The sequence below is a fragment of the Pempheris klunzingeri genome, chromosome 23 (genome assembly GCF_042242105.1).
Source record: "Pempheris klunzingeri isolate RE-2024b chromosome 23, fPemKlu1.hap1, whole genome shotgun sequence".
NCBI classification, from domain to species: Eukaryota; Metazoa; Chordata; class Actinopteri; order Acropomatiformes; family Pempheridae; genus Pempheris; species Pempheris klunzingeri.
This window is the reverse complement of record NC_092034.1, coordinates 5,514,205-5,540,195: the sequence shown is the minus strand read 5'-3', so window position 1 is coordinate 5,540,195 and position 25,991 is coordinate 5,514,205. Positions and strand designations below refer to the sequence as shown.

The 25,991-nt window shown below is 43.5% G+C and overlaps 2 protein-coding genes across 6 annotated transcripts in view; both read left to right on the top strand.

The window, feature by feature from the left end:
• Positions 1–104: 104 nt before the first annotated feature.
• Positions 105–10,145, top strand: rbm14b (RNA binding motif protein 14b). 5 transcript variants are annotated; one of them, XR_011585943.1, is made up of 5 exons: positions 105–176; positions 1,899–2,251; positions 2,595–3,666; positions 3,897–6,536; positions 7,010–10,145. XR_011585943.1 is itself a non-coding variant. In XM_070854796.1 (4 exons), exons 2-4 carry the CDS (start codon positions 1,903–1,905, stop codon positions 4,207–4,209), a joined length of 1,713 nt encoding a protein of 570 aa, XP_070710897.1. In that variant the 5' UTR covers positions 105–176; positions 1,899–1,902; the 3' UTR covers positions 4,210–10,145. The 5 variants fall into 5 exon arrangements, 3 of the variants coding, with proteins under 3 accessions (XP_070710897.1, XP_070710895.1, XP_070710896.1); XR_011585942.1 differs by having other exon boundaries at positions 3,897–7,135; positions 7,838–10,145; XM_070854796.1 differs by having other exon boundaries at positions 2,616–3,666; positions 3,897–10,145.
• Positions 10,146–10,748: 603 nt separating this feature from the next.
• Positions 10,749–25,991, top strand: part of actn3b (actinin alpha 3b) — a 33,624-nt gene continuing 18,381 nt past the window's right edge. The window contains exon 1 of the mRNA XM_070854788.1: positions 10,749–11,117. Within this exon, the coding sequence (XP_070710889.1) occupies positions 10,983–11,117 (135 nt within the window). The 5' untranslated portion in view covers positions 10,749–10,982. The remainder of the gene's footprint in view (positions 11,118–25,991) is intronic.

Genomic DNA, 25,991 nt, shown 5'->3' with positions numbered 1-25,991 from the left:
ATCCAGCATCCTCCGGGTGCAGCAGCAGCAACAGCAGCAGCAGCAGCAGCAGCAGCAGACCTCCCTCCCTCCCCCCTTCCCTTCCCTTCCTCCCCCTCTGCAGCCTCTCCAGCAGCAGTATGCCCGACATGCAAACGGAAGCAGGCGCTACCATTTTGAAACACAGCACCGTCTAGGTAAGATGGTAGATCCTTTTATTTAATCGCCTTTTCTGCTGTATTGTTGTCATCTGAGCCGCATGGGAGGTAATTAATTCCGATTCGGGTCAAAGCTCAAGTGTTTTTTGACTGGTATGTTTTAGCGACGGAGTCTCTTAGACCGTGTTGTTGCACGGAGATCACACGGTGTTACACTGTATTCTTCCCTGTGCGGAAAATGATTGTTATGTAGCATCGATCGGCTATCGAGAGGCAGCTGCTGTATTTGTTGATCATCCTACACACCGCAAACTAACCTAAGCGTGTTTAAAATGATGATCCACGCGCCTGTTTTTCGCCTCGAGGCTTGTTTTTGCTGTGGAAACCCACCAAGCATCCCGTGTGGACGTTCACATTTCCACATCGAGCGTGGACAATGCGCCAAAGCTGCAAAAGCAACTTAACATTGCGTGTTTTTGTCGATTTATTGGTTTTTTTATTATTTTTTTGCGCTTGTAAAATGACCCGAGCTGTGCAAATGTGTTGACTCAGCGTCGTGCTGCGTCATCAGAAACCCAGCTTCCCCCTGGTTCAGCCTCAAATGAAGCCAGTGTTAATGCAGCAGCCATGTAACAGGAGGATACACACACACACACACACACACACACAATCAGTATAGAAACACTGGTTTGTTGCATCTATCTGGACATATTCTCTTGAAGCAGCAGCAGCAGTCTGTGTTGTTCGAGCAGCAGCAGCTGACTGGAGCCTAAACCAAAAAATAGAAATGCCATTCTCTGGTGTCTTGTTCCACCTTGCCCTTTGGTTTACAGTCTACTATAAAGGTTGTTTCAAGAGGAGGAAAAGCGTTGGCCAACCTTAAAACCACTGTTCGGTCAGGTCCTGTAGATTCAGAAGCAGGCGAGGAAAGGAAATTGAGGCAACTTTTTTGTCACACAAATGGGATATTTTGAATCGTGCAAGTGTGTTTAGTTCTTATTATGGAGTGAACTGATGCTCTCACGTGAAGATATTGGTGTAAAATGCTCCTTTGGCTTCCATGTCTCTCTTGTGTGTGTGAGTGTGACTCATGGCTGCATGGGTACAATCACAGCCCCCTCCCAGGAGCGTGAGTCAGATCTTTAATGACGTCCTTCAAAGATCTCCATCAAATTGCCTTTGCTCAGTCTCACACGTTGGAAAATATGCTCACGGACGCAGTGTGTTCCCAGCTCTGTTTTTACCCGATCTGACTCTATCTGAGCCGAGTGGCCAGCTCACAGGCAAATGTGAGGTCAGTGTGGGCTTTTAATTTGAATGTAAATCTGCAGCTCATTCATCCAAATCATCCAAATCTTCATGTCGGATTTTTTTTCAAATGTGAGTGAAAGCTGGATAGTTTCTAATGTCGTTTGTGGGCTTAATCTCTGTATGTTCAGTCTTTTATTGGCGTTATCTATGGGTCATAAACAGAAGTTTCATGTCAGAGAATTGAAGCAAGTCTGAAAAATCTCTCGCCAGCACCCTCTCCCTGTCAGACACTTTTAAACCCTAAAAAAAGAAACTAAATAGCAGGGTCTGTATTCAAACAATTGCACTCCATTACTACTTCCTCTCACCTGCCTATCATAGAGCCAAAGGTGTGGCTTTGTGGCCACTCAGTAGTTGTTATGTCTCTGGCAGGTAGTTGTACCGTGCAGCATAACCCCCTCACTTATCTCAAACCACAGTCAAGAGCGCCACTCCTCTGTTTCTCTGCAGCGCCATGGACAAGAGCCACACAGTGAAGCTCTTCGTGGGCAACCTGGCGTTGGACACCACCCAGGAAGAGCTGTCAGCCATCTTCGAACCCTACGGCCAGGTGGTCAGCTGCAGCGTGTTGCGACAGTTTGCCTTCGTCCACCTGCAGGGCGAGGGTGCGGCCGAGCGCGCCATCCGGGAGCTCAATGGACGAGAGTTTCGCGGACGGAACTTGGTGGTGGAGGAGTCGAGGGGAAGGCCGTTGCACTCCACGAAGGTTTTTGTGGGCAATCTGAGTGGGATGTGCACCACTGAAGACCTACAGCAGCTGTTCCAGACTTTTGGAAAAGTTCTTGAGTGTGATAAAGTCAAAGGTGAGCGAAGACCCTCATAATATTTGGTTTAAAATGTTCCCAGTCACATCTGTCTCAAGTTATGATGCTTGTAAAGTTGAGGAACTAATGTAAGAGTGAAGTCATGCCGTAGTGCCGGTAAGAGGTTGTCTGACAGGCTTATGAAGTTAGACTCTGACCACGTGGTGTGTTATGATTCACCAGTGCAAGATTCAAAACAAGATAAACTCCCATGTCCTTGTTGTGAAGATGAACAAGGTGATTTTCTTTGGTTGTAATTTATATTTTGCCATAGAAGTAATAAGTTAAGTGCCTGTGGCAAAGCCACTGTGATCCTAACTGTTGTCCCTGCGCTCAATGACAGCCAGGCATTCCTCTTCCGCAGGCTACGCCTTTGTCCACATGGAAAACAAGGAAGATGCGCTTCAGGCCATCGAGGCCCTGCATGGCACCTCATTTAAGGGCCGCCCCCTGTCTGTAGAGCTGTCCAAGGTCCAGCCCAGCAAGCAGGCACCTACAGGAAAAATCCCCTGTGTTAACTGTGGAAAGCAGGGCCACTATGCTGGAGAATGCCCAGTGGGGAAACCCTCTCTGGAGCAGTACCAGAGTCAGGCAGCGGTCCTGGCTGCCGCCGCCGCTGCAGCCGCTGGCCTGCCTTTACAGGTCCAACAAAGCGTGCACAATTCCGTCTACAACACCTCCACCTTTGATCCCACATACGCGGCTCTCACAGGGATCACCACGGGCACGCGCACTGATGGAAACCCGGTGAATCCAGCTGTTTATGGTGCCCTTGCTAGCCAGGTGTATGGTGCCAATGTTGCCAATCAGCTTTATGGAACAGTAGCCAATCAGGCAGCTCTTGCATCAAGCGCCACCCAAATGTACAGCTCAGTGACCCCCAACATCTATGGCCAGATGGCCGCAACCCCAGCGGCGGCCGCTGCTGCTGCTGCGGCTGCTGCCTACACGACTCCCGTTTACACCCCAACCGTGGCCAACCCTCCTGTCTATCTGACTGCTGCTCCTGGATTAGAAATGCCAACAGCAGCGGCTGCGGTCAACCCTGCCTACACTGTATCTCCAGCAATTTATGGTGCCGCCACACCAGCCTACGCTCATATAAGCGCCATGGGAGCAGCCGACCCTACTACAGCCATCTTCGAGGCCGCCAGGCAGGCACATTACTTTGCCCAGGGCCAGCAGGTTATGGCCGAGCAGCAGTCAGTGGCAGCTGCTGCAGCAGCGGCGGCGGCTGTGGCAAAGTCTGGTGAGAGGGACCGTAGTCCCTTAAGGAGGTCGATACCTCTGCTACCAGACCCAGTGATGAAGCCGTTCATGTACCAGAGAGCCAAGCCACGCCGACCCCTGCTCCCCACGCCAGCTGGCCGAGCAGCAGAAGAGGCAGCTGAGGCTGCGGAGGACCCGATGGCCAGGTAGGACATGATCTTGGATTCTCTTGCTGTGCAGCACTGGAACATTCCCAGTGTAGGCACATTTCTCGGGCTGACTAATGCTTTTTTTACATTTTCCATGCTTCTTGCTCGCTTCACCACTCTCTTGTAACGATTTCTGTCTCCAAGTGTTATGATAAATCACTTTTCTGTCCCTCTTCACTACTCAAACCCTCCCTTTCCTACCTTAACCCACCCCTCCCCTCTCTTAGGTACTATGCGGAGTACTACCAGCAGCTGCAGCAGTACCCCCAGTTCCAGTACGCCTACCCACCGCCGAGCACAATGACAGCCATCCCTGGCGTGCCGGGAGTGTCAGCAGTCTCTGCAGTACCCACGATGACCGCCCAGCCAGTCACCACGCTGGATGCCCTCAGGCCAGTGGTCCCCACCGCTGCGGCAGTTGCAGCCGCCATGGCTGCGCCCAGGGTGTATGAGCCGCCGTTGCCGCCGCCCACGCGCAAGGAGGCCATCCTCCGCCGCCCCGAACTCTCCCTTCACACGCCTGAGCCCCCCTTCCGATAGTCGCACACAAATCTCTGCCCCCCTCCCTCCCTCTTTGCCCTGAACCCCACCCCCCCATCTCCTCCTGCACCCCAAACTTGACCCCCTTACAGCAGTTGTATGTGTGTGTATGTGAGTGTGTCTGGGGCCTCTAAGTGTGCGGGGTGGGGTTTGAAACTGGGGGCTCCTTGGTTATTAACCTGCTTTACGAGGGTCTTGATCAGCTAACCTTGGTCCTGTTTGCATACACACAGTGTAGCCGTGAAAGGGAGGCTCTCATCTGTTGTACGGGCATTCTTTGTGCTTCTCACTTTTACTTTTTTATTGTGCCAGTCTCACACTTGTGCCAGTATTAGACTGTTTCCAGACAGTCTGTTCATATGCCTTTATTTCTGCAACCCAGTTATGATTTTCTAAGGCCAAATCTACGATAAAAGACATTGGTTTTTGAACCTTTCAGCCATCCTCTTTAGGCCTAGATGATCAGTTAGGGCAGCTAATTTGAAACCTTTTTTGCCTTATGTTGACGAATTTAAATTTGTAAAGTTGTCAGATGGGAAGTCAGATAAACACATATTGTGTACTGGCTGCATTGCATTGTGTCCAACAGAACCAAGACTGACGTGTTTTTCTCTGGAGGTGGGGGGGGGGGAGTTGTCTTGAATGCGATGTATGTGTGAATGAGTGCAAGAGAGAGATATGTGCGGACTCCTGACTTTGCAGCGCACAAACGCAGCAGCTATGACTGCGCCTTGCAGGAAAAAAACAAACGTAAAGCACACATAATACGTACTGTAATGTATGTTTGGATCTCTCCTTGACCTTTTTTCCCCTCCTGTACTCTAACTACAAACACTGGAAGACACTGTGTCACCTCTCTTTCTCTTTCTAACTACAGCTGCCTACCTCTGACAGTGAATTTCAGTGTCCAGTCTATTCACTTCTGTTCTATATTGTATGCCACACCTTTCACCCAGTCGGCTGTTTATTTCCCGCTCCTCATAAGGGTATAGGGTCAGCAGTTTAGGGAAGGAGAAACCGGATTTCAGTGACAATGACTTTTGTAGATACCCCATATTAAGTCCTCCTACATGTTCAGAGGCCTTTAAAAATACTTTGTGTTTTGTTTGTTTTAGTGTAGTTTACATGTTATACAAGACAACCTGGGGTGTAATTAAATATAAATGGGGGGAAAAAACCCATGTGTGACTACTGACTGAGCTGTTTACAAAGGATCTTTTACAGTGCATACCATTAGGAATCATGTCACGTGACCAGCTCAATTATGTGCCTATATGCTTTGAATGAAGTGCATTAAGTGGAGGGATCTCCCATTTTAAGTGCTTTTTAATCATTTCAAGGAGGGGGGGGGGGGTGGGGGGGGGGATTGTGGAGCTCTCTCCTGGACTTGAACTCATGTATTAGATTTGTTTCATATCACAGGGTTTTTAAAAAGCCACAAACTGAGCCTCGCAGGCTCATAACTAGCCGCTGCTTTTAAGCAGGAACGACAGTGATAGCACCAATGAAGCAAGAGATGGGACAGTGTCTTCCAGTTGCCCCACTATCCTATATATTTTTTTTCCAAATACCAGACCTGCTTCAGATTGCACTTGCAAAAATATTTTATTGTCTGTTGTAATGTGGTTATAGATCTGATATGTGGGATTTGCTGCATCAGGATAACAAAAGCTTGACTTGCAAGTGCAGGTTCTTTTTGACATTCGTCAGCTTGTCCTGAGTAGCAAATGTTATCCATTTAGTTCTATAATCACTTGTAACAATCATTTGGAGTTTTTTGCAAATACTATTTGACAGTGGTCTGATGCACACACATCCATACCCTCTTGATATCACCTTACTGCCTCGCTGTTTCCCCCCCCTCTCCCCTCTCCCTGTGTGGTTTTTAGTGGTTAAGTGACTTTTGCATCTCACAGTGTAATCTTTCTGTGTTGTATATACAAACACATACCAGTTGCATCCTTTGTAGAATAATGTGGTTTGCGAAATGTCTTGTTTGCCATGTTTGAGACCGTATTTTTTTTTTTAGAGGAGTATTTTAATTTTGCCTTTTTTTTTTAAGGAAAAGACAAAAAAAAAAAAGTAAAAAAAAATGGCATGCTTTTTATTGAGATTATGTATACTATAATCATTATTATAATAAAGAATGTTTGGCTGACTACTGTGGTAAAAGAAAGCAAAGGGTTTGGACATTTCCCCTTCTTGTTTATGTTGTTCTTCTCCACTATCTGTTTCTCTTGTGTAAAATGACCACCAGACCCATTTGACTGGGGACCCAGGGGGAGACAGGTGTAGATGCTGGCCCAGCTTTGCTCTCTTTGGTCAGGGTAAGTGCGGGTTGGTGCTCCTTTCTCTCTCCAGCCTCTCAAACGGGGTGCAAACAGAAATTTATGAGAAGGTTTTTGCACTTGACCAAATGCACTTCAGTATTTAATTCTGGCAAGAAAGGCTTGGTGTGGTCCTTTTTCAATTGATTTTCATCCAGAAAAGGACATTGTAGACATTGTGAAATAATATTAAGAGCTGGGGAGAGGCACACAGATAGAATGGCCTGGGTGCATTTTGATCTGTGGAGCAGTCCTGTTCCTGGGGTTGATGGGTGTGCGTCTGGTCTGGTCTGGTCTGGTCTGGTCTCTCCCTGCTGCACAAAATTCTCCCCCTCCGTGTGTCTCTGTGTCCACTCTACTCTCAGACCTGCATGTGTGATGATCTGTAACTCTGCCGCAAAAAAAAAAAAAAAAAAAAAAAAAAACAGCCCCACGACAGTCCAGCTCTAAACTAACTATCTCAACTGAATTAGGTCACCGTGCCACCTGGAACGGCCAGCGTGCAGCCGTGCGTGAGCGTGGCGGCGTGAGCCATGGGGAGGACTTTTAGTGTGACGCCACCGCAGTGGGAACTTGTTCTCTCTCTCTTCACCACCAAGGTAAATGAAAAACGAAACAAAAACAAAAGCACTGACCTCCCTTCTCCCCCCACCTGCCGCCCCTCCTTTGACTGTGCCTTGACCAAACACTCCTCCCCCTCCTCTCCTCCGCCATCACCACCTCCCCCTCTCCCCACTCCGTAACTCCTCCTCTGCTGCAGTGGCAGTGCCATCGGTGGGGGTGGCGGGTGGGGTGGTGTTGGGCTAGGACCCCCTCCACAAGACTGAGTCTTGTCTCGCATCAGCATACAAGGCGACTGACTGTGCCCTCTGTGTCCCGCTGGTGTCTGAACTAGTGAATAAATGTGTGTGTGTGTGTGTGTTAAATGGAAAGAGAGCATTGGATGGATGTGTGAAGAACTTTTTGGGTGGTGTTTCATTGGTTGGTTAGGCTTGGCACATGCGGACACACCCTTCCCCTGCCCGCTAGTCAACTCCTCTCCACCGCCGTATTCGCCGCCCTCACCCCCTTCCCTCCCTATCACTCTTCCCTCTTCCCACCTCCCCCTCAACCCTCACCCTACTGTCCCTATGCGCCTCTCCTCTCCGCCGTTCACACACACATACCCACACACACACACAGCGCTTTTTCCGCCGCCACCGCCGTCGCTACCTTGGATCTGGGTTCGTGGCTCTGGCTCGGACTCAACTTCCCAGAACCACCCACCTGACCCAACCTCCCACCCTCCTTTGTTACCATAGAGGCCTGGCCGTGCCAATGGACAGTGTATGTGTGGTGGCCTGCCGCCGGACTCGGTAACATGACACAGAGAGACTTCAATGTTGGACAAGCCGCTTTGCTAAAACTGTTGAATGCTGGGTTTGCTCCACATGGCTGTGGAAGGGATTTTAAGGCTTCTTTTTCAAAAACCTTAGCTCCATTACATCTTAAGTGATAAATCAACCTCAAACTATTGAAGCTCAAACCATTTCCTTACCTTCGGGTCCCTCACAGCCTGTGTGCCAATCAGAAACGTCCTATAAGATCGGCCTAGGTATGAGGCCAGTCTGACCTGTAGATTCTCATCAATCTCAGGGTTCCTATAGGACTTTTCTGGTACGGCAGCTCCATTTATCTAATACTGGGATCAGCTGGACTGGCCGGATATGTGCTCTGAGTGACTCGTATGTGTTCTTACCTGCTAAGATTGTCCCTGTGCTGAGATAGAGAGCTTAACCCTCACACACGATTGCACACTCACAAGGCTCTCAGTGTGTCAAATGAGTTGTCTGGCGTTTGCTCTGACAGCTGCAAGATGGAGTCGAGACAAAGAGGGCGTTGCCTTCTGTCTGCCTAGCAGAGAAAGAAAAGGGAAGAAGAAGGAGAGGAATGAATAGATGAGTTGATTATAAGGTGAGTTGGTAATGGAAGGATCCTCTGTCCAAAGCTGCTCCCTAACCTCACCTTCCTGATCTTGGAGGACCCTATTGTTGATTATAGATACATACGACCAGAAGTTTATTCTAAAAAGGGCCCTGTTTACACTGGACTTACTGTCCATAGGTGTCTTGATCATGAAGCTTTGGCTCTGAGGTGTCATTTTCTTTGTTTACTCAAATTTAGAATGAAAATGTAATCTTTTCACAGCAACAACACTGCATCTTCAAGCCAAATTTACTAGAAATACCCCCCAAAACAATGCAGCTTTTGAATAAGTAGCTCAAGTGCTGCCTCCTTTCCCCAGCCTCCATGATCAGGGTGCTCAGTGCTCCAGTTTCTTTTCCCCCAGCCACCCATCCTCCCCACTCTCCCAACTCCCCACTAAAGGCTTCTTCAGGCGTTTGCGAGTCTGGGCTTCCCGTGCTTGGGTGAATGCAGCCGTGCATCTCTAAACCCCCCCCCCTTGCTCTGAATTCACAGTCGCGCTGTACTGACAGCCAAAGCTCGCTGCAGCATCCTCCCCACTTCCACTTCCTCACCCACACTCCCCCCTGCCTTCTGTGGTTTGGACAGCTGAAGAACTTTAATCCAGATGCTCTTTATGCACACGTTTGTATTGTGTTGTTCTGACGGGATCCCACAGGTTACATCTGTTCTCCTGCAGCAGGTATCGGCTGAAATGTGCAGCTGGAACGCACAGTGTAGTTTGGGCACAACCCATAGACCATGTTGCCTTTAGGTTTGCAGGTTGAGATTCAGTAACCAATGTCACCATTACAGTTCTAGCTCTTCTAGCACAGATGTGAGCTCCATAGATGAGACCCTGCTGCTGCTCATCCTTTATCTTCAGATAAAGCGGTAGAGTCATACATACCTCAGCCATTGTTTCATCTACAGGGGATGGACACGGCATGAACATCTGCAGAATCAGTTTCCCTGCATTTATTAAGAAGCTCAGTGTGTTTAATGTGTTTACACCACCAGGCTGTGATGATGGCGGTGTAATGGCATGCATTTCATTGTGAGGTGCTCATGTTATTTTGTCCATCCCCTGTCCATGTATGTTTAATTGCCACCAGAGGTCAGATCTTTCTTTATGTGGTCTGTGTGATTATCAAAACTCACATTATGTTTACACTGATGAACCCATCCAACTCCCTCAGCTTAGTAGTAGCACAGTAATGTACCTAATGGTAACCACAAATAGTCACACAGTAGCTAAGCTTCTTCAAGTAGGTTAATGGACCAAGCCGAGTGTAGTTACATTAAAATGCCTGATTAATTATAATGTAAATCTTTCTAGTTTCCAAAGACACGTCAGGGGTGACAGAATAATATGTCACCTCAAGAGGATAGCAATCTGGATTTGCTCATTTTAAGGAAATTTGTTCCAGCACAAAGTCGAATGGGACGGGGAGGTGGATTTTAGTTGATGAATGTTAGATTAAATCTTTGCATCAACATGTTTACTGTGAATGACAAATCCTGATATACACATGAATTATATTGTGAGATTGTGTATGCATATACATACATATACTGTATATATGCCTTTTAATCTGTATTTCTTAAAGCGTTCTGAGGCATTTTTGATTCTGCATGCAAATCATGAATAAATTAATTTTTCTCATAAAAGTGCTTGAATTTCGTTTATTTTCATTTAAAGGATGACAGAATACCACAAATATATTTTGATAGACTGTTGGACAACTTGTAGTGTAGTTTATGATAATAATAATAAAAAAAAAGCAGTATAAACTATAAACATTTACCTGCAGCCTTGTTTTCAGCAGTGTGGAATTAGATGGTTTGAGTTGCTGTCAGTCTTTGCAGTATTTAAACAGGCCCAGGGGTACTTTGCCAGGAGTGTTAGAGAGCTGTATTTAGAGGGGGAACCTCTACAAAATATCTGCTTTTCAGCTATTTATATAAAAAAAAATGAGATTCACTTCTTTGATCCTGTATTCTGGGAGAGGTAGCCTGAATCTACAGAGGCCTGGGTTTGCCATTGAGGGTCACTAACAGCAACAGGTGCATTTCACAGGCCATAAAAACCTCTGTGGTTAGAGGGGGCGTTATTGACAGCCCTCCGCACCACTCACAGGCCCCTTAACCCTGCCCGCGGGAGACTACCCCGCCTTTTGCACCTTTTTTGGGTCAGAACCTGATACCCAAGCTGTCGGTTCCCATACTTATTGGGGTGCGGTCACGTGTGCCACTTTTGACCAGGAAAGGAGCACCGGCCAGCAGGGTCTTCTGGTAGTGGGAGCACCACCTCCGCACAGGCACCTCGCACCAGTGGAGTCTGGTCTCTGCAGTCCCTAACTGTCTCTTCCCCCCCGAAAACGAGACCCCCCGTCTCAAGGAGGTTCTTGCCCTCACGGCGTCGTCGTCGTTTCTATTGCTGATTAATTTTTCTTACTATAAGCTGAGGGGGACGTGAGAAGTCCTGACAGAGGCGGCACGATGACAGCTGTCGAAACCCAAATTTCATACAGCAACTCCTACACGATCCAACATGAGGAGGCGTACATGACCCAAGAGGACGACTGGGACAGGGACCTGCTGCTGGACCCAGCCTGGGAGAAGCAGCAGAGGAAGGTAGGTTTGGATCTGGAGCCTCTGAGCAGCGGGTGACGCTTGTGCCGCCGTGCGTAATTACGCACAGATTGACCCATGCCTTCTCGCTATCACTGACTTTTTATACATTTTAACACGACAGACTGCATGGTTTCTCAATCACTTGCCTCACCCCTTAATTGTGAAGCGTTTAAAACAGCCCAACATCAAACTGGGCATCTGCGCCTTTGCTGTCCTCGCACCTGGCACTTCAGTCCTGCTGGACGCTGTGTGGGCAGATATTTTAGGCCAAGGAACTATCTCAGTGTTGTCTTTCAACTACCCCCCGATTGCCTTGCGAAGACTGTCTAAATATAATACCACCCACCCCAGTCTTTCGCATACATTTGAATCATACCTTATTATGAGGCTTTAAACAACACTGAGCGGTGTTAACGTTAAAATACAGATCATTTAATTTCACTTTACCAGCTATTTTAAGAGAAGTAGGTCTATTTGTAATTTGAATTAATAATATACTCAAAACAGCAGCTTTTTATGAGATATTTAATTTATAATAATATATATTCCTAAAAAAACATTTAGTTTTTTATTCTAATATTGTCAGCCATATTAAACTAGCCCAGCCGTTGCCAAGGCGACCAGCCGGACGAGCCCGACAGGTGCGTTTAATGGGAAAAGTCAGCTGACACAGGTGACGTCTGCCGCCGCAAACAGGGACAGAAACCGCTCCCTAAAAATGTTCCTATTGTTTTACCATCAGTCTAAATGTTCAGCCTACACGCACATAATCCCGCCGTCGCCGTGTCTCAGTTAAATCGAGAGATATTGGCGGATTACCATCAAAGTAGATCTACCGGTTGCCCCGCCGCGGTCGCCATGTTGGATCACCAATTTCAGAGAGGTGACCACAGTTGCACTTTTCAACGGCGAAAATCGTGGAGCTCAGGCTGAAAATAGCTGCCAGATAGATAGTTTGTTATGGTTCACAGGATACATTAAGTTATAACTTTACTGAGTGTGACACCATCTGATATTAAGGTCAGACTAACTGTAACGTAGCTCCAGTGTAGCTAATTAGCTAGCTAGCTAACCTTACATCTGAGTCACCGAACTAGCTGCTAATGCTAATGCTAAGTTAAATGTAGCCTGAACAGGTCATTTGACAACATTTATTATTTTCTATTCTTTTAATGAAGTAAAAACAGTTGTGACTTTAAACACAGATGGAAACTCGTGTCATGTAATAGAAATGTTGAGTTATGAGCATTTAAAACAATTTAAATAACATGAGTTTAGATTTGTATTAATTAATATACCAGTGGAAACAATCTCAGTCTCTTCCTGGTATCAGCTTTGGTTGGCTGAACAAGATTGACGCGTTGGACGACGTTAAAAGTCAGTTAATGTGAAAGAGGTGTAAAATGTCATTATTCCAGTTGAATAGAAATGTGCACAATTGTCACCATCATCACAAATTACAATCTCTCAATTGGTCCAGTGTTGGCAGAAGAAATAATCAGACTGATATTTTAGGTTCTGTCAAAGTATTGTGATACATTAATGAGTCTATACCAATTTGTTTCCATTTTTATTGGATGCGTTCTATTTTTGTGCTTTAATTTCCCCACAGGGATAATCTGATCTAATCTACAGTAATCTAATAACACCTAATCTGCACTATTGTGGTGCGTTACAGCACAACGGCAGCATTTTAAGAGGCGTGTTGTGAACAGGTAGTGCGCAGTGAATCTGCAGAATTGTTCAGTCAGTGCAAAATGTCCTCCACCTTCAGAGCCAGAGCCCTGTGACAGGCTGAGAGGCCTCAACAGATGGTAACAGAGAGAGAGATGGCAGGGCTGGTAGATATATACCCCGGCTTGGTTTCACAGACCTACAAATAAACATCTTCCTAAAAATACTTTTCAACTTGCTCGGCTCCAGCTTCCCTCCCTCCCTGCCTTGATCCCTTGCTTTCTTTCTGTCTTTTCTCCAGTCAGGTCAAACGCTTCCTCTTGCCACCATGTTTTTTTTTTTTTTTTTTTTAAATCTTTCTGTCCCAGTGGCACACTTTGTCTAGTTTTCTTGTCTTTTGTCTATTAGGAGAGTTACTGTTTTGTGCAGCTGTCAGTCTTTTGAATGTAAGATGATATAATAGGCCTTGAAAAACCCTCACACTTCACCTCTCAACCTCCCAGGGGAACAGGTCATCGTACTCCATTGCTCTCTGCGGCATGTAAAATCAAGCTTAAGGAGCTGATATCAGCCCATAAATATAGCCAGTGCATCATTTTGCAATGTGAAAGGAAATCCTTGCGCCACCTGCTCTCTTTTCAATCCTTGAAATTTCAGTGGAAAAAGCTGCTCACCAGTTGATGCAGTAGTAAAGTGTTTGTCAACACACAGTGATGCCGAATCTGATACTGGACATTAGAAATAGTGTGTGCTTGTGTGTGTGTGTGTGTGTCTGAATTGTACGTCTTGACATTGGTTTATATTTATCATGAAACAGCTTGCTGAATGATTCATAGCTTGGTTTGGATCAGGAACTTTATTTGATAGGAGCTGGCAAAAATGGTGTTAGATTTTGCATGTCAGATGGAATAAAGTATGAAAGGACAGAGTAATGAGATTTGGCTTCATCTTGTCTCAGAGATATTCTTCCCTCAAAGTGGCTCTAATCCTAGAAATAAGAAGGGCTGGGTTGTCAGGTTGATTCAAGAGATGAGGCGAACAGGCCAGTTAGGGACAGAAGTAGATGTTTCCACGAACTCTCAAAGCTTATTGATGTCAGCCTCACCCAGACGCTGGAGTGGCAACTCAGAGCAGTCTTATTTGAACACATCTACAAAAAGTGGAGTGTGTTTTTTTTTTTTTTAAGGGGATCAATAGATGTGTAAAGATTAACTCTCACTACAGAGGACTGCACCATCTGTACTGCTGAGCACGTGGTTGTTAAAAAAAGGAGTGCTATGTCGTGGTGCACAGTTCTGTAGATACTTCATGAAATAACTTGCATCCATATGTTGAAGGTTGGCTACTTCCTCATTTGTATAATGTATTGAAATATAAAAAGTCAATAGAAAATGTCAATATGCCAAAAAAGTTCACCACTGAGACTGAAGTCATCTTCTGTTTCACATAGTTTAAGAGTTCAGCTGCTAACTAAGTGAATGACTGGCGGCTTAATGAAGCTTGTGCTAGCAATAACCTATGAATATCTATTACATAGGGTTATCAACGGCCTTATTGGCTCAGCTCACCTATTAGACACATGGTGAATATACAGTATATACTGTACATACACACACAAGAAATTGGGTCTTCTCTCATGTTCAAAGTGTAAAAATAGTCACCCGTGTTTCTGTCCAGTCATACATTGGTTTTACATTTGACTTTGAAAGGAGGGGTAGGGATATTGGCCAAATCAATACAGTGAGAATTAGTCAAAACCACATGGTTTAATCTAAAACTCAAGTTCATCCCATCAATTAAAAAGTTTTTACTGTTTGATCAATGAAAATCCTGTAGTTTTCAAAAAATACACTATAAGCTCTTAAATTGATATGCTAATTTTCAAGTCAAGATACAATCAAATGGTGAGATAAAATGTGGAATTACCACCCAGCCTCATGTGGGAGTATCATGTAAATTGAATAATCGTGCCAACAAATGTGACTAATGCATCAGTCTTAGGGCAGATTAAGTGGTCATTTTTGCACAAGGCCTAATTATGATTATTAATTCCCAGGATTTACTGTAATCCCCATGTATCCTGATTGCATCCTCTTAGACAGCTTTGGTTATACGTCTGTTCTTTTTTACACTTTCTAAATTAGAAATAGATTAAAAATAGATTTGCAGTAAGTTCTTCTTTTTTTTTCTTCTCTATTCCACGGGGTGTAAAATGAATGAAGTGTCCAAAAGACTGATCATCGTCACTGTTATAAAGTTATATCCAGTAATGTGATATTTATCCACTCAACCTAATGTAATGTCCGTCTGTGTGGGTGAGGAGAGATTTTAGGGTGCTGCGTAATCGAATCTATTCTTGTCTAATCTCATTTTGCGCTTTTAACAAATCTGTCAGTGATGCAGCAGCCAGATGGGGTCATTCATCTCACCTACTACCTGATGTTTTGTGAGACGATATGAAAACACCGGCTTCAATTTGAAGGCTGTATGTAAGCGTAGCCAGTAGATAGTTTTTTTTTTAAATAAATGTTGTGTCATTTTAGGAAAAAGCCATCAAAACGACATCACAAATCTTTCAGAGTGCTAGACATTTTTTGCCTTGAGGCCCAATAGTCTCATCTTCCTATTAATACTCATAGCACTACATAAAAGCTACATTTCAACATCTCCTCTTTGCATTTAAAGTGATCCTTAGTTTGCTCACAGTTGAACTGAAAATGCAGAAATCCTGTTAACGATGATGATGAATTTGCCGTGTGCTCCCCCTCGGTGGGGACATGCTCTTGTAGTATCTAAATTGCTCTTTTCTATCTGAGATGGGATGTATTCATCCAGGTGTCGGGTCCTTTCTTGCAGGATGAAATTACATGATATTAATGGATGTTTATGAAAGAAGGGAAAGGAACAGAAGGATTTTTTTTTTAATGAGCGCTGGAGACACTTCAGAGACTTTCCCTCCTCTCCGTCTTAATTTGCACCACTAGTGAAGACGTTGCAGAGACCTGATTTGTAATTCACCGCATTAGACTTGCTCCGCTGAATAGTGCTCACTGCCTGCGCTGTGGTACCTAATTTCAAGATGCAACCTGCAGAGAGAGAGGGGGGAGGCATCTTAGATTCCCTCCCATGATTCACTCTGTCAGGGTCATGTGATCCCAGTGCAGGAACAGTTACCCTGCTGATCTCTGGACCTCTCAGCATATTTTCACCAGAGCAGTGTGGCGCAAATGAGACCACCAAGAAAGAAGTGATACTCTGATTTCTATATTTAATATCTAACATTTGTAAATAAATGTTAAAGACAGGACTCAGAGGCACAATAATGTTTTCTTGCACAAATGTTTAACTGAGGTAAAAAAAAAAAGAAGAAATTGTCATGGGCGCTTGCATCCCAGACAAAAAGAGTAGATGTGGAGTCCTCCTTGTCCCCCTCTGTGCACACTACTCGTCCTCCACTTTATCTGTGATAAATGATTAAATTATAAAGTTAGCATATTCTTTCTATAACTCAAAATGTCCCAACTGAAACTGAACAGTCCTTTGAGCTTTGCCAAAGTTATTAAAGTGTGTTCCTGGTGAATTGTGTTAAAATAATGGCATTAATTAGTGCAGTGCACTGTATCTGTTGTGTGATACATGTTGAGAGAAGGTGTATGAGGGTTAAACGTAAGTGGAGAGGTGAGAAAGCTTGCAGTCAGATCAAATAGCAGTTGCTATTCCAGAAGCTGTGTCCATGTAGGGAGGCTTCTATAAACTGCTTTAGTGCCGGCGTAGGAGCCCTGAGAGGGCTGAGGAGTGTGTGTGTGCGAGTGCGCGTGCATACGTGTGACATATTCTTCATATGCTGTGTTTTATTAGCAGGGAAGTGTGTATCCGCGTGGGTGAGTTCTTATGAGGATTGGGACACAGTTTGAAGACAGGAAAGTTCTTTCAGAGTGCTGTAATGGTGAAAGCAGACACACAATACAACCGCGGTGCCAGAATCCACCGGGCAAAAGTAGAAATGATGATTGATGAGCTGCGAGAGCAGCCGTCTTGATCCGATAAGAGCAAATCCTGAGGGTCTGTAAATAGAATAAAAGGTTGGATTAGTTAGAGAAAATTGCATGGTTGACAGTGGTGTTACTGCCATTACAGCTATATTTGCAGTTTTATGTTTGTGCAGAAAAACTGAACTAAAACTTAAAAAAAAAAAAAATCTGTCAACAGATGAATTTGCAACATCCCACTTTAAGTTACTATTTTTCAGTCTAAGTGCTAGTGTTGAAAATGGAGACTTGTGTTTATGAGGAAGCCGAAAGCCACAAGCTGCCAAGTCTGTGACCTCTGTAACAAGTGACACACAGTGGATACATGGCCGAACACACACACACAATGTCACCTCAGGTCCTAATGGTGTCACGCTCAAATGCCGCATTTATGTCGACCACACAGTTTCCTGTAGTAATGAGACAAAAATACTGAACCTGACTTTCTGAGCCAATCAGCCAAGCTCAAAAGGTGAGGGCTGAATGCTGGCTGCATGCAAAGGATATTTATAGGAAGGTGGTAGCAGAAGTTACAGTCGTCATTTGGAAGTCTGCTGAGATGATGGATCTCTTATAATAGGTCTGAGGTCATGAATGAAGATATCGTTATGTACATTGTAATGGCTTAAAATGCTGCTTGTCTAACTTTGAGCCATAAACGTTGACTTTATCTAAGAAGTGTTTAAGCTTACCGTTGTCCTACAATTAAAGAATGACAAAAGCAATTGTTATAGCTGTTACGTAGAGTCAAAGATGTTTATTAGCTGTTGCCTCGAACGTGCTCTAGGTGTTAACAGCTTTGTGCTAGCAGCTTTCTAAATGAGGTCTTCCTGAATGACATACAGCAACAGTCACATGGTCAATCTGGAGTCGCATCAGTTTCACAATGTACAAATAACAAAATGGCATTTTGTTGTAAGATCAGCTGACTAGAAGAGTAAATAACCTTCTGTGCCTTTCTAATGGAGGCAGAAGTAGAATCATAAGGTCGACAGTGAACCTTTTCTTCTGACAATGAATGCTGGGAAATGGGCTGCATGTCACTATAGGCAGCCTTACATCAGTTTAACATATAGGCCCTCATGATCAAGGTCCCTGCTAATATGGCTTTAGCTGATTCGAGATCAGCCTGCACAGTCTTGCCTCTTACTTGCCTTCTGAAATTAGACACAACCCTTCACCACCACCACCTCCTACTACCCCCAACCCACCTTGTCATAAATCCTCCACAACCACTTACACCAGTTTGTCTCTTGTGTCAGTCTCTGCAGTCCAGAGCTCATTACACGACAAAAGAGTCTTGGTGTTGCTGCTGCCAACCATGAACCCGCACACTCACCTTTATTCTCCACCATCGATCACGCAATCAGTCAGCGCATCTGTTGACTTGTGTAACACAAAAGCGGGCGATCGCAGTATCTGAGCAAACAATGAAAGATAAGGACGCTGTGTATGTGATTATTTGTGTGTGCAGCGCATGCAGAAACTCATTGACATTTTAAATTCCCAGCGGTATGAAATGTGACGTCATTATACAGTATCAAAAAATACTATTCATCAAAAATGGAAAAAAAAAAGTGTTTTCTTTCATGGAGATGGCATTTTTTAGCCATGCTAGCAACATGGTTCAAAAGGATGCCAATGCTGGTTTGTTGATCGGTCACTTCTGACTCCTCATCTAGAGCCACCATCAACTCAAAATTTCAATTTAAGCATTTTTGTAAAACTAATGAGTTTCTTGTCAACCTAAGCTCTGGTTTGTGTTTAGTGCTCATTGGAGCTAATTTTAGCATGCTAAGCTAAGATGGTGGACATGGTAAATATTATACCTTCTAACCCTCAGCGTGTTAGCGTTGACCTTCTGAGCATTCTGACATTAGCATTTAACTCACAGCACCATTGTGCTTAAGCACAGCCTCACAGAGCCGCTAGCATGGCTGTAGACTCTCGTGACGTGGTTATGTCATCATGGGCTTTACATCATTTTAATTTAAGGACGTCACATTTCGCCGCCCCATTACATCCCCTTGTACAGTGCAGTACACAGAAGCTAAAGTTAGCTAGCATAGCATCAGCAAGTTAGAGGCAAGAAAACAGGAGCGGAAACGGTGAAACCAAAATGTATGATTGGTTGATGCCTCCCCACAAAAAAATTGAGGCCAGCTCAGCTTTATTAGCAGCACGTCATGCCTGTCAAGCAGTGACAAGTGTCGGCCGTTAGTTTGTTGCTTCCTGTCACTGGCTTCCATTACAAATGACTTGTATGACTTTACTTTGTCGCTTGTATTGTGAACACAGCCATAGTCTTCTAAGCCTTTACTTCACGGTGTACCAGTAAGCTTACATTAAAAATTGAATCTCAAATTTTTGAAGACTTTTTTAATCCATGAGCTGAAAGATTTAAATCATCCGCCCCCAATTTAGGCTCCAGAACATCCTTGGTGAGCTGAACTGACGTCAATTAAAGGAAACAAAATGCCACTTCATTCTTTGGGACACCAAAAAATGGGTAATTGTTTTCTTTACATAATTGCCAAATCCCTCATTGCCCCGTCTTTCCCGTCCTTGTGCTGCTGTCATGTACCTACTCTCCGATTCATTTCACTCATTTTACTCATCCAATTGCATTTCTGGTAAACACCTGAACACAGGCACACACACACACACACACACACTCGCACATATGCATAGAGACACTGCTGGAGGAGCTCATTGTTAAGTTTTGGCTCTGATTTCAGGCAGCCATCATCATTCTGGTTAGCACAGCAACCTGGAACCATGTGGCAGTGGATCACAATGTAAGGCAGCATAATGGAGAAGAGCAGGACACAATGTTTCCCCACACTGAGCCGAAGCAATTAATATGACAACGCAGACAGATGGTTGTGTCACAACAAGTGATTGACTGAAGCGGGTTAGCCATCCGTTCCCTTGCGATGTTCAGGCGAGGACAGAAAATAAATGGAGTACCTGGGTTGCAGATGATGTGGTTCAGGATTGGCAAGCACAGTACCTGTGTTTCCATGCGGCACAAGCTGTTTTTGTTTTTGTCATAACCTTTTTTCTTAGAAAACTCTGTGTGTTTGTAACTTGCGCTCCGCTTGCCTGTGTGCTGGGAATGAAAATCCGATATCTTCATAGAGTTGTTCACATTGAAATGCTACAGATGGAGTTGCACACTGAAATGCGCAGGAATATCTGATGTGTAAACACAGCATGGCACTGTGGATACAGATTTCAGAAAGGGGCCTAATATCATGTTCTGTTGGTCTTTAAAACTCTGTCATAGTTCTCACTGTGTTTGTGGATGGAGCACTGTTGTCTTTCATCACCTGTTCCACCTGTTCTCTCACCAGCTGAAATCCCTCGTGCCCAAAGTATATCTCATTGGCATCTGGCACAGGCATGACACACACACACACACACACCCAGACTAGAGGAGGTGTCCTAGGCCTTTTATCCTCTAAACACAGACATAAATCCATGGGTTTGGACTCGGGCCTTGCTTTGGAGGCCAGCAGTGGCCCTGTTGTCAGAAGGGTCTCTGGGATATTACCCCGTTAATCCTTCACAGAGAAGAGGTTGAAAGGAAGGCTGATAAATTGATGTTGGTGGTAGATTCACTTACAGTCCAACCTGCTAAAAATCTCTCGACACTGCTGTTCAAATGATATTCGCTGGTTCACCTCTATATCATCTGAACTGAAAGACCATTACCCTCACTGGTGACAATACTCAGGGGAAAGTGGCCCGATTTCCTCTTTGTTGTTCTGTTTTTGCTGGTTTCCAGCTGACGTGAATATAAACATATAAATAACCACCTGTGTGGCTCAGTCTGCTGTGCTACGCTTTTGCAGTTTGTATATTTTATATTACAAGTGGTTCCTCCTGTTGATAGAGAAGTGGATCTTTTTCAGTAGCAGATTTAAACAATAATTGTCCCAGTAATGATAATAAGTTAATGGTAATTTTCAAGCTTTCGCTCAACTAATGTTCTTATTTGAGTTTACAGTTTATCTGACAACCTTTTTTCTGTTGTGTGAAGCTCATTTGCGGTTTATCTTTTAAATTAAGCATTGTTGTCTCTCAGCCTCTTGTCAAGTCTTCTGTACATCTATGAACTGCAAATACTCCAATCAAAATTGATTGACTGATTTTCTCTTTGATTTAAATTATAATGTTTAGGGGTACACAGAGGTAAAACAAGCCAGTATTTACAATAAAAGAACAGTGATGAATGATTAGAAAAAAAACAAAACAAAACATAAAAACACAAGATTGTGTTGCACAGAGGTATTTTTTCCATCTTTCCTAACTTGGCAATCATCTCTAAAAAGATTTATTTCACCCCCAGGTTGGAAACCACTGTCCTTAGCTGACTTTATAACTTTATAGAGATAAAGAAGCACAGTATACTTCTGTCAGCATTCACCACAGATAATAATGAATAGTAATAAAATTATCTCCAGCAACAGATGCGACGTCACGTAATAGTTGTTTAGACGTTATGGGAGGATTAGAAGTTCATGTCCCCGGATCTGTGTGTGTGGGGGGGGTCTGGTGGAGGAGGAGGAGGGGTATTTAAAGCCCACAAGGGGAAGAAGAGGAGGAGTTGGGTGGGTGGGTGGGGGGGGGGTTGGCACTAAATGTCAGCTACACCTGTTGCGTGCTGTAACTTCTGTCCCCCCTCGACGGTCGTGCCACTTTATCTGCTGTGAAAACTCGGTGGAGAAATTCAGGACGATTGACGTTGACAAGAGACCCCTGACGTAAGAAAGTGATGTCAGACACGAAGTCAGTTAAGGGAACAAACATGATAAGAAACATGAACGATACAAATTGTGTTGTTACCATGTCACAGAGCTTGTTTTGCCACAGAAAACTAGCTGCTCTGCTGGGTTTCAAACCTCAGTGCTTTTTCTGAAGTGTGTCAGTGTCAAAAACTGTCGAGTACTGGAAGCTGGCATCGAATGTCTGGGCAAGAAATCTTGTTTACTTGTCCTTTGATCAGATGGTTCCTGATTTGAATTTAAAAATGCCAATATGAGAGTATTCTATGTTTGTAGACAACATTAAACATTTAACAACTTTTCTCTTGTAAAGTAGAAAAACATGTTTGTATTTCTTAAAGTAAGTTATCAAAAAAGTGTCATATCAGTACCAAAACTCAGGCATTGTATCTGCATGAGTATCAAAAGATTATAAATGTACCCAGCTCCTGGTTGTTATAACTCTTCTACTGTTTGTGTTAATCATAGATGTCACTTTTTGAGGTGCATAGAAAAATCGCCAGTTTAGGTTCGACAGTATAAAATTCCCCACTACATGGTATTTGAGATTTCTACACCTACTTCACGGAGTTGATAGTTGGTGTTTGAGTGTTTGGGCATGAACTGGTTTCATTACTTGCCCACCGCCCCACTTGTTTTGCTTCTTTGTTTGCTTTTAAAAAAAATTGAAGGCTCATTTTTCAAAAATCTAATTCACAATACTAAACATGTTATCATTACAGCGGATGATGAACAGTGTCAAAGCAAAAAGCACCAATTTGGCAATATTTTGGATTTTAGAGGAAGATGTGAAGATCTAACTGTTGTAAGAGCAGTGTATATGTATGTGTATATGGTTAGTGTGTGGTTGAGCTAGCGAGGGAGGGAGAGCGAGCAGTATAGCACGACGATGAGTGTTTCAGAGCGGGAGGAAAAGTGAAGCAGAGAAGTTGGCAAGTTAGCAGTAAACGTATGCCGAAAGTTACAGTTGTCAATCAATGAAGAATGCAGCGTCTCATGATCGAGGTGGCGTCCCTTAAGACCTTTTCTTGTAAAATTAGGCAATTACCTTCCTCTAACAGCCCTTTGTCACTGTAGATTTTGTTTGTGAACATTAGTCATCTCCTCACGACAAGTCGAGGCTGTAATCATCCAAAAATTCACATACACAGCAAACTTTCCTGTTTCCTGCTGTTTGTTTTATTGACACTTGTTCTGAGAAGTGTTAATGGGAGTGTTGTTTGTCCACTCAGAGCTGATATGGATTTACAGTGGCTGTTCAAATCTGTCACAAGTGTTGTGGTTGAGGACTTGGGTAAGTGCTGTCACAGGGTTGGTTTTTCCACAAACCCTTCATGTGTGTAAATCTATAAAATCCAGAATCATCACGTCAGCAGTTCTTGAGTGTTTTCCTAATATGAAACGTTCTCGGCATGCGTGAATATTCTTGACATCCCTTTTTTGTGGAGGCCTCAGATGGATTGATGTTTGATTTGTTGTGTGTTTGAGTTTGATATGTTCCAGTTTTTACTGATGTGAGGAGCGCAGTTGAAGTGTAGAGCTCAGCAGTAAAGTAGTTTCACTCCATCAGCCCTGACAGATGAGCAAATTATGCTCTTTTCCTCCCCCGTTATCTGCTGACAGATGAACACAGCCTGTTACATTTCTTCCACTGTTAGCTTTGTTCAGTTCATAGCACCCCACTGAGCCTTTCAGAGGGGCCAGTAATAATGGGAAGTTTCATGTCAGTCAATAATTTAAACGACTGAAAGAGCGAGATAATTTTCAGCATTATAACTGAATTTTGAAAAGGAGAGCACACACTTGAAGTTTGTATTTTGTAGACGGTGGTCTTCAATTATTTACTGTATCTTAACTTTTAGAAACATTTTAATAGAGTCATATAAACCTGAAATACTTTCATTTAGATATTTGGCTGTCTCCTTTTGGAATGAAATTAGATTCTTATTGCCTGTAAATGCAATAACTCAGATGAGTTGGCATAACAATACAGGGAAGCTAGACTCCTCTGTGTTTTGTGTCTGTTTTTAATAACTACTGACCTGTGATTTGTTGACAGTGGGAGCTGCAGTTTCATTCGCTGTGGAGAAAGGGTGCACATTTTCCTTCTCTTTGCACACACTCATTAGTGTCAGACTGGTAGTCTGAAGGTCCAAAATTATTGAGCTATTATTACAATGTGGCCTCAGGGTTTGGCTTTAAGCTGCAACTTGGACTATTTAGGCTGGGTTTGGGAGATTTGTGGGTATAGTTTGTGTTGAAAGTAGATTAATAGTTTAATAATGTTCATACTCATTGCAGTATTTTCTCAGATCCCAGACTACACGTCATAAGACATCTTTTCGTTATCATTCGATCTACCTTTGAAAACGTTTTTCCGTGTGTGCATTTGTGATCTTTCTTGGTCTTTGTTAAATTGCGTCCTCGTGCATCACAAACATAGTGACCTTATAAACAAAAGAACACAGTGTTTTTATATGCTGCTATTATTGTAAGTGGGCTGTGATTTGTTTATGTGGCTCACGTGGATGTGTGTGTGCGTGAGTGAGTCCAGGACATGACTTGTGAACAGGTGTGTGACAGAGGTAGTTGTAGTGGACAGGTGTGAATGGAGTTAACCTTGCAGGCAGACTATTTTTACACTGGCAGTGAGACATAAATACTTGTGTTGTATTAAGATGAGCACAGTTACTGTATATATAACAACTGCATGCATTTAACCTAAACCCTTTTACTTATACATAGCAATTAATTCATAGTGACGCATTACAAATGGAAGGGAAGGGAATAAACAATTGATTTTTATCAGATTTTCTGCATTTTAAGTGCTGAAAATTGCATTTTTATATTGATATTTTTATTCCAACAATGTAGACATCTTGTTGTAGTTGTATATATACAATGTGTTATTGTTACTATTAAAATGACATATTTAGATTGTCTAAATACGTCATAAGAATGGGTTCAAGGGCTCCAACACCAAACAAAAAAAACCCAATAGAAGAATGAGTAGAGAATGAAACAGAATACCTCTGTGTGCATCCTAAGTCCTACATCAGGACTTTTATTGAAACTAACTGGACTTGAAATAATGAGGTTATGGGCTTAATGTTCAAAGCTGCAATAAAAGTGTCCTGTCTTAATCCATCATGGGCACACAAGATGATTCTCCAAGATACTTAACTCAGCTGATATAGGCTTCATACAGTAAAACCAATGACTATAGATTTTTTAAACTGCATTTGTGCCCCATGTGCTTTAGAAGTAGCCCCTTCTTAAAAGCTCTGCTTATTGTTTTCTGCATAATACACCTCATATTTTCACTCAGAGCAGGACACTACAGGCCCCTACAGTAGCCTTGTGTCATCGAGTCTAAAGTGCACCAAATCTTTAAACACATGAGCATAAAGCAACGCAGAGATAATGAGGAACTGTAGATGGATATGTGCAGGCAGCGTCCCCTGTAAGCCAGATCGGTATGCAAGTTTTCATTCCAGTCAAACACTACACCAGCATATTTCCCTAATTAGATCGTCCGTCCTGATTGAAGGTGCTAATTAGGGAAATCAGCTACTGAAGACAAGCATAATTAAATCAGCACACTATGTCAAAAAATTGCTACGAGGCTACGTGTAAATTAAGACCGTCCTACAGGTTCACGTACAGTAATTATCAGTCTTGGCAGAAGTGTGAAGTCTGATGCTTTATTTCTGTGTCAGGATGGTCTGAGATGGAGAACCTGAGCTCTGTGGGTGTAAAGAGCACCTTGACATAGCAGGAGTAACACTCAGTCTGGGCTAATAATCAGGTCGGCTACAACAGAAGGGTTGAGTATGTGTGTATGTGTGTGTTGGACTGGTACTACAGGTCAGCTGCGGAGGCCATTTTTGCGTCTCCACACTGTGGTGAGAGTTGTGTCATAGGTAAACAAAACATAATCCAAGGTGAGAGAGCAACGAAGGAGCAGCGTAGTCCTGAGTCCACAATGAAAATAAAGTTTGTTTTAGTTGGTGTAATTAGTCCCGCCTAATTGTGTAGATCAAATTAGAAGAAAAATATATTAGGATAAATTATTATGGTTCGATATTTAAATTCTCTAATCTAGATTTGTTAAACTGAAACATGTTACCCCTTATTTTCTGCTATTTGCTTCATCATGGATCTTCCATGTATATTCTTTCTAATAGTGAAAAAGGGCTAAATATCCCTTTTTAAAATCATATCTCGGGGCAACATTTGCTCTTTGGAGAAGCTCTTTGGTGTGTTTTACTCCCACCTTCTACCTTTTTATGATATTAGTTCCCACTCCAACCAAACTACATCCCAGCTCTGCTGAGATAAAATATGAAGTGCTGGTACTGAACAGGTCTCCTCAGAAAAAT